The sequence below is a fragment of the Asterias amurensis genome, chromosome 2, assembly GCF_032118995.1.
Source record: "Asterias amurensis chromosome 2, ASM3211899v1".
Lineage (NCBI taxonomy): Eukaryota > Metazoa > Echinodermata > Asteroidea > Forcipulatida > Asteriidae > Asterias > Asterias amurensis.
The window spans coordinates 5053006-5062278 of NC_092649.1; the positions used below are offsets into that span (position 1 = coordinate 5053006).

Sequence of the window (9273 nt, forward strand, 5' to 3'; positions counted from 1 at the left end):
ACCGGCCTTTATTCTCACACCCCCTCTAAATATCAAACATTAAATTCTACCAGCCCACAACAAGACAGAACCTTTTCGTTCGAACATTAAAAAAAAAAAAAAGTTGGGCTCAATTTGAAAGCTCACACACTGATTTTAAAGTTCATATAGGAGGATATTTCTTTCCATTGTTGTGATACTAACATTTCCATCAGAAATACTGTCAAAGTCAAGAGAAAAGAATTTAAATCAGGTGGTCCCCCCCTTAAAAATAAATAAATAAACATTTACTAAATTAATTAATTCAACCTAATTCCCTTTCGATGAATGAATGTTTACACTTGTTTATTATGCCTGTGAATCGAAAGCTACATGTAAGGCTATCTACATGTATACTCTACTCACTATAATAAAAAAAAAATTAAATAAATTTCAGTTGAAATAAAACAAAGGGTAAAAAATTGAACTAAAACGGGCCCTCAATATGGTTGCATTATTTACTTTATACTGATCCATAGCAATCACTGACATCGCATGATCGTTGGTATTAGGTTCTTTATCTATATTTGTAATATAGTAGGTCTACTGGCGATTTTGATTTTTGACAGATGGTAGGGTATGTTTATTGAACTACTAGAATATTGGCATTTACTTCCATTCAAAATCAAAGGGTAATAATTGTGAAGTTTCTGAGAACACAATGTAGCACAAAGCAAACTGTACTCTTCTTTCTTTCTTTCGTGCCCTTTAATTCCTTTCTCATAAATTTGCAATCATATTTCGACCTTGGGTGGCCTTGTGATGCAAATACTGATAGATGAACATGTATTGTTAGGTGCGTAACTGAATCCTTAGGTTGAGTAGCAAAACTGATAAGATCTTGTGTACAGCAGTTTTCTATTTAAGTACAAGGGAGTTCAGACCAAAAATAATTTAATAATAATTCTCATAATATGCACAACTTCAAGGCCTGGCAGGCAAAATTGTTTTCAAGTTCATATAATTACTAGGTTGTCAACCAAATTCACTTAGTACAGGAAAAAAAGAAAAAAAGTTCACAGATTACAAATTGTTTACAGGGTTTACAGAAGGTCATGGTGAAAGACTTCTCTTGAAATATCGTCCATGAAATGCTTTACTTTTTGCGAAAACACTAAAACAATACAAATTCTCCTTAGCAAGAATTACGGATTTATTTTAAACACATGTCATGACACAGCAAAACGCGCGGAAACAAGAATGGGTTTTCCCGTTATTTTCTCCCGACTCCGATGACCGATTGAACCTAAATTCTCACAGGTTTGTTATTTTATATATTAGTTGTGATACACGAAGTGTGGGACTTGGACAATACTGTTTACCGAAAGTGTATAATGGCTTTAAACAAAATATTTGTGGTTCGGCGAAAGCATTTAAACAAAAATATATTTTGTACGCAGTTTGCACTGTCTAGTGATTTTTGCCGTGTGTGGGAGATCATAAATTTCCCAGTGGTATACTGTAGGTATGATACCCTGGTTGGGTAGTGACTTGCATTTTTGCTGTTGGCCATGTACATAACATTAGGGATATTCATGGCCATTGGCCATGCCAAGCTTTAATCTTCATCCATCCACAATTATTACCATCTGTCGAGGCCCCTGCATGTTCAACACTTTCGATGTAGTTTGACCAAGAGCTTCCAAATAAAAAAAATGTAAATAAATTTAAAAACAGCTCAACGTCTGCATTTTTAATGACCGTATCATACAAACTGGTGAGTGCAGAATGCTCTCAAAATTGTAATCTGGGTGTAATTTACATGTAACAAACTGATTGCCATTGCGAAAAACGTTGGGTAACAGCTTTCTTTTTGGTAAAAAAATATGACAAGGGTGATCTGATAGCAATTTTTGTTCCGGTACCACACCCTGGCTTTCGCATACGCGCATAAGGTATGGGTGCTTTCCTGGATCCCTTCACTGTTGACCCTGTAGCCAGTATGTGGTACTATTGCGATCTGATAAAGGCTGGAAGTGCGAAAACAGTTTATGCCTCACTCAGAGACTACAGTATGTGAAGACAACAACCACGAAATGCAACAACCACTACATGAAGATTTCTTCCTTATACCTAGATAGTTAAAACTACAACTCCAGGGGCTTAAAGAAACCAGTGCCTTGGATCGTGCGAGTTGGTCAATGAAAAGTCTTTGAAACCGTTTGTTATGAAAAATGCATGGTTAGATCTTGATGTTTTGAAAGTAGAATATAATGATCCACACAAGTATGCCTCGAAATTGCGTGGTTTTTCTTTTACTTTGCAAACTGACAGGGTCGGCCATTTTCAGTAAAACAGGCATAACTTCTCTGAGAAATTATCAATTAATTTTGTGTCATTGCTTTTTTGTAAAGGCAGTGGACACAGTTGGTAATCACTCAAAATAATTAGCATAAAACATTGGGAACAAGTAATGGGGAGCTGTTGATAGTATCAAACATTGTGATAGTATCAAACATTGTGAGAAACGGCTCCCTCTGAAGTACATTTATCGTAATTTTCACAAATTTGATTTGAGACCTCAGAATTAGATTTTGAGGCCTCGAAATCAAACATCAAAAAGCACACAACTCCGTGTGACAAGGGTGTTTTTCTTTCATTATTCTCTTGCAACTTTGACGACCAATTGAGCTCAAACTTTCACAGGTGCATTACTTTATGCATGTTGAGATACACCATGTGAGAAGACTAGTCTTTAACAATTACCAATAGTGTCCAGTGTCCTTTTTCCCCAAAGAATGCTTGTTTTAAACTATTATGTGCCTCACTGGGGTTTTGGGCGTCAGTTGTTGTTTTGTTACAAAATCACAAATCTCGGTCAACTTCATTTTGACTCACCCTGTATTTATAGGCCTACTGTACTACATGTATGAAAACCAAAAAAATTTGCAAAAAGTTGTTAGAAATGAAACTACATGTACACTCTGCAACCCTGTGGGACACTAGCTCTGACTGACATGTCTGGACTGAAGGTTTACCATAATAAGAATTTATGCCAGGGGCTGCATCCGGAAGTGGAGGAAGTTCCTGGTTTAAAAATTTGTCAAAATACAACTCTGAAATGGAGCACTGCCTACGTCTCTGATGGGAATTTAAACTGAAGAGAGTAGGGGACCTTAAATATGTCTCTTTTTATGACTAAAAATAAGTGATTTAAGTTGATTTATTTGTGATTTATAATTAATCTTAGAGGCACAGTTTATGGAATTTAATTAAAGGCAGAGTATGCAGCGTTTTGTTTTTACCTGTACCCATTTGTTTAAGCCTATTTAAGTGCCTAAGCCCTATACAATATCTTATTTCTATTCTTGACACTAACAAAAAAGATGAATTGGTCACTCGGTATTGTTGGAAGCATTTTAAAAACTGACCATTAGGCCTGTTGGTTAGGAGGAAAGTACAATGTAGATGGATACTAAGCATTTGAAATAAAAGACAGTTCCAGTACAGGGTTAACAGCAGATCATTCAGATCCATTAATCATCACAGCTCAGTGCTTCATCAACCCTGCCTAATTTTTTATTTCTACCTCCATGTTTATACATAGGCCTACATGTAAGAGCTGTGGAGGATGACAGTGCACAGTTTATTGACACTAGGCTGGAATGCATGATACAGCATAAAGCAAGGACTGTGCTTGTGTGAGTGTAATCTCGCCATCCACACAACAATGGTCACACCACTTTGTCACACCATATAGAGCATGGAGGATCTAATTTATTCCTCCATGTATAGAGTAAGGTCAGAGATTTGAATATATCTACAACAGAGGCATCCTTGTTCCAAACATTGATGAGCTTTCCTTCCTCCGAGTCCATGACCATGGTCCAATTTTATTATTCTTCATAAAAAACACTAAAATTAAAAACCAATAATTAATGCTCCTTCTCCATGGTCAACAGTCAACCCCACCCAACCCCTCTTTCTTTACGACTGGACTTAAATGATCTAGAGCATCCTACATGTAGCTAGAGATATACAGCTCAGTCAGTCAGCCATTTGCAATCAGCCCCCCGGCCACTCCCCCATCACACCCACTGTCAGCATCATGAGTGTGCGGTGACTGTCATTATCCGGTCATGCATGGTGAAAACCCCAACCATCACCTTCCCCAAAAAAATATCGAAAGCCTTTTTTTTTTTAAACACACAAGTACAAAACAAGAATGGTACACACAAATTGTTTGATACCCACAGCCCAATATTTGTGTCTCTTAAACATACATACCTCGGTGCCATTACTTGCCATGTCGGTGAGTAAAACTTTGCCGTCTTCTGCTAAAATTTGTGCAAGTCACGATGACCTTTTTTAATAAACGCCGGTTTGCTGATGCCAAACCGAGCAGTGTGTTTTTGTCAGCTGACGACTGGGCAGCAATAAACAGCCTTCGCACACGTTCTCACAATTAGCTCCTCTCAACTTGAAGATGATCAAATTAACGAGAGACAAAGATCTCCTCCGATCGATATTTTAAAATGACTTCATCAGAGAACTGCAGCACCTCCTACAATGTTGGTCACAGTGAGATTTCTAAGCATGTACTTCCTTGTGTGCTTTGGCCCTTTCGGAGGCCTTGGGAAAAAGCATGTTCCAACAAAAACCCACACGAAAAAAAAAACACCTTGATAGTTTGTGTGTGAGTGTCCGTATGCGTACTATACTGCACTGCATACTGCAAGCCTGCTGTGTGGAGGATTTGTGCACTGCATGCGTACGTCGTGTAACAATACGGATAACGCTAAAGGCCACCCACATTTCCCATAATCACAACCGGTGCATTACCCAGTTCACAAGGGTTGTGACACTTCCCAAGAAAATGTGGGAATGTTAGAAGTTTTTGTGATTTTGATGACTTTGCCTAATGAATCGCGGGGACCTTGTTTCGAAGTTTGATTGTTGTTATTTCCAATATTTATCATTCAGGTAAGCGGTGGGGGGGGGGGGGGAGGCTATTTGCCCACGGCGGCAGCTCAAATCCTTTATTCGGCCCGGCAAACCTATTGTTTGTTCATGTCGGCCTGATAACTTCTTGGGAGTGTAAGCTATTATATTAGTTACTAGTTCTCGTCTCTAAAACGCGGATCAATCAGAACTTGTTGGGGCTCTGTTTGGAGCTCCTATTATGTACCAATTGCATGTTATAGCTACAAGCCGATAGTGTTTTTGTTGTTGTTGTTGTTGTTGTTGTTGTTGTTTTTATTTTATTTTATGCATGTATCATGGCGTGTGAGTGAAAATTTACGTCATAAGCCATTGATCTAGTTGCACTGAGTGTCACTGAACTTGTCCAGAAATGCCCGCAAGGTGGGACTGTTCAACATGTCATGGAAATTAAATTTTATGTATGGGTACTGCAGCCCACAAATAATATAAATAAGCATTATGATGGGAGTTTATATATTGCAAAATCTTAATAATTCAAAAATACACGAAAAATACTAACAAGTTTCACAGCTTTTTACCGTGAAGGGGAAAATTTACTCGTGGGCAGGCACATGCAAGATAAGGCTCTATTATGTACCCTATAATAACATCAATCTTCTGAAAAAGTGTCGCAACACCTGAGTCCTCACTCAGCAAAATCAAGGGTTACTTTTTAGGTTAACAGAGTCGGACGCGGCCAACATCACCTCCACCACCACACGATCAGCCTCATGAAGAATACTTTATGTCACTCCTTGAAAAAAAAACACGAAGTAGGAACGCTTCCCTAATGTTTTGGTGTGAGAGGACAGTCCCTTATTGTTTGGTAAAGAGGGGTATTAGGGGAACGCACTTGAACTAGATTATTGGCAAGAACTAAAAAGGCAAAACATGTATAGGCATTAACAGTTGTTGTATTGGTGAAACTCAGAACTGTAGTTTCGCTAATACTGTCACTAAAAAAACTTTTAAAAAACTCACGGCCCGAAATGACGCCCTGAGTCTCGTTCAGCCTGACCTGTTTCCGTGTCAAGTTGACTCGGAAACTGGTAAAACAAAAAATCGCCACAGATTCTATGTCAGTTTGAACCATTTTTTTATAAATTTGTTTTATAAGGCAGACTTTCGGGTCAAACTAACCAAATCATAGGCAGGCCCAACGGGCAGAATCCGGGTCATTTTTTACCCGGGAGTTTTTAAAGTGTAGCCAATTACCTGACCAATTGGATACCTCCCATCGCATGCAAGGAACTTTTAAAAGTCAAAAAATAGTATCAATAGAATTTCACCCCTTATACATTTTTTTGGGAGTACTGGACAGGGCCTAATGAATTATACTTGATTGAAAAGAAAAAAAAATCAAAAGTTCGGAGGGGAGGGGAGGTGAAATTGAGTGCAGCAGCTTCGTTCTGCATGCCTTAATATAATAAAACTCTTGTAGAGTCTGGTCGATATAAGAGCAATGTCTTGCCCAAGGTCAAGAAGGACACGTGTGCCCAGAATGAGATCCAAAACCGCTCGGCCAATAATAGAAAGAATTGGGACAGCTAGCTCAATCATATTGAGCTTACACAAAAAAAAAACAAAAAAAAAACAACGACCGCACCACAATGTTCTAAGTAAACGTTCATGCCACGGAATGGGGCGTTGTTCATTGTGGGGTTCATGATTGTGTTCCGGGGCGAATTGATGAAAGAAAATTTTTGCCTGTACCTTTTCTGCATCGTCTTCAGACTGGCGTTGTCCATTCTGTTTTGTGGCCATTTTGTCAACCTCTTCTTGTTTGGTCGCTGTTACTGCAGACTGAGTAGGTTGCTTCTGCGTGATAGTCTGGACTTCTAGTTCTGGTGATGTTTTGATGACTTGTTGCTTTTTCCTCTTGTTGGCAGAAGCGCTGTTGCCCATAGGGGGCATAGGAGCATCGGGGAAAGATGCTGTATTTTGGTCTCCTCTTCGTCGGTGATGTTTGCTTAGAAAGACACTCTATTCTGTTCAATTTATGAAGGGGTAGTTGCTCAGTACCCAACAGTTCTCCTGCGACAAGTTAATTGTCTGAAAAGAAAATGGCCAGCAACAAGAAGTGTGCACAGCGGTTCCAACGGGTACCCTCGAGTGCAGAGTGGTTTGGTGCTGCCAATGTAAGTTCACCTGTGTGTTGTGAACAAACAAACCGAACTTTGTTTGCAGTGCATTACGGTGCACTGAGAGGTACTTGAGCAACACATCGATGTTACATTTTATAGGCCCACCTTTCTCTATGAACAGGCTTGAAAGGTGTTTCATTGCATGACTGCGTTTGAATATCCCCATTGTATGGCACGCTTTTAAAGAGACATAGATATCGATCATTCTGTTTCCCAAAATAAAATATTCAGCCTATACATAATTCACGAAATACCTTTGAAGCCATGAAACACTCAGCCTTGTATCGACTTTTTTTTAAAACTTGTTCGGCACTGTGGATATACAAAAAGAGCAATGACTCTTTTGGGTAGTAGGCCTATACTACCCCACAAGGGTGCTCCCGTTTCGCTCCATCATCATGCCTGTTTCACTCCACTACAGGAGGAAAGCCTCTTCAACCAATCACCATTTCACTCTGTCCTGCGCTGTATGTTGCCAAGCATTATAGTTCATCTCTCCATCTTCTGTTTTGCATGCCCACGTGGTCATGCCTCAGTGCTAGGTGGCCTGCCCATCTCCACTTCTTTGGTTTAATCGTCTTAATAATATCCTGCATTCTTGAATTCTTTCTCCTCATTCTTCACCATGCCTTCTTTGATAATCATGATGACTTTTCCATCATGATGACACAATGCCATTTTGTTGTATGGGGCGGACAGAAAAGTGTAGACTTTACACTCGTCTGTTGAGTATTGTTATAGCAAATCTTTTTAAACATCGGACAGCTAATTACAAATCGATGACTGCCCTCTTTTTTTCATCGGGTAAAAAAAAAAACGGGCTTAATACGCTCTATTAGTGAAGTGTCGAACAATAAAACAAAGACCACATTTCGGATGCGATTATTTTGTTAGGTAGGGTGAAGTTAGGGGAATGTTGGTGGATAGGACATAATTACATGGCCGCAAAAACAAACTGTGGGTTGTGGGTTAAACAGTAATGCCAGACAAAAATATAACGTAAAAGGCGTTATCCATTGTTTCGCTTCAAGTGAATAAATTTGCTGAGGATAATATTTTCTCCCTGCTCACCAATTGGAAACCAACCATCTGACCTTGAAGGAAGTGTTTGTCCTTAACATTTTTATTTTGTGGAGTCATTGTGTAGTATGCTGATGCATGGAGGTAGAAGTTCTACCTCGACGGCCATCTCCTGCTGACGAGCATGAGCGTATATCAGGCCTACTCGAAACGTTGAGACCAAACCACCACCCATCACTAAACGAGATTTTATACACGGTTGTACCCATTAACACAGGTTAAGCTTTCTCCGGAAGACGATCTCCTGATCAGAGCATACTGATCAAAACGTTGAGCTGAAATCCACGGTTTTTTTCAGAACCACCCCCAACTCGTTTAGATATATTAATTACATGGTATTAATAATGATATAGTTACTTCATGATAATTACTTCCTATTTCCAACGTATGCAAAGCTTCAAACACAACTAACATTCTACCTCCTTATGATACATGAATGGATGAATCAAGATCATTGAGTATGACCCATCCATTGGGTCTGACCCATGTCTTGGTTCAGTGTGACCCTTAATCTGAGTCAAAATGACCCACAAATGAGTCAAATTAACGCAGCACCCCGATCGAAATCCAATGACCTACTTTGCAGCTCATAAACACAGATGGGGGCAGTTAGTTGTCTTCTAAGACTTTGATGTTTTATCTTGTAAATTGTCATGCAATTTTATCCTTGGTCACAATGTGATAAAATGTTGTTAATAAAATAATGCCATTAAAACATACCAATATAGAACCTATAAAAAAAGAGTTAGTGTTGGTTCTAAAATAAGCCGGTGGTTTTGATTATGCTCTGATTGTCTTAATCATTGTATATACATTTTAGAATTTGGTGTAATCTAAAAAATAATGGTGTTATCGCAAAATTAGATGAGATAGGCGCTATTAATAGGCCTATGGCTATTAGTGTTTTACACAACCAGGCAGGCAATCTCCAAGAAGACCAAATGGATAATGCCAATACCACGGGACAGTAAGATAGTGTGAAAAATTGCACTTTGTGACTGTGTGACCTTAACAATAATAAGAATATTTCCTTGTTTGCAAGCGGGAAATCCATTTTCCTTGTGAGCGTTTATATTTCCATAGCTTGCGACATACAAAACAAAATAAG

At 38.9% G+C, this 9273-nt stretch overlaps 1 protein-coding gene across 2 annotated transcripts in view; it reads right to left on the reverse strand.

Moving 5' to 3' along the window:
• LOC139954152 (glucose-6-phosphate 1-dehydrogenase-like) overlaps positions 1 to 7132 on the reverse strand; it is a 29246-nt gene extending 22114 nt beyond the window's left edge. Inside the window, exon 1 of one of the 2 annotated variants that reach the window (XM_071953842.1) lies at positions 6655 to 7132. In XM_071953842.1, coding sequence (XP_071809943.1) covers positions 6655 to 6855 — 201 coding nt within the window. In that variant the 5' untranslated portion in view covers positions 6856 to 7132. Of the gene's footprint in view, positions 1 to 4245; positions 4666 to 6654 lie in introns of those variants that run through there. The other variant, XM_071953843.1, reaches the window with a different exon arrangement.
• Positions 7133 to 9273: the final 2141 nt, after the last annotated feature.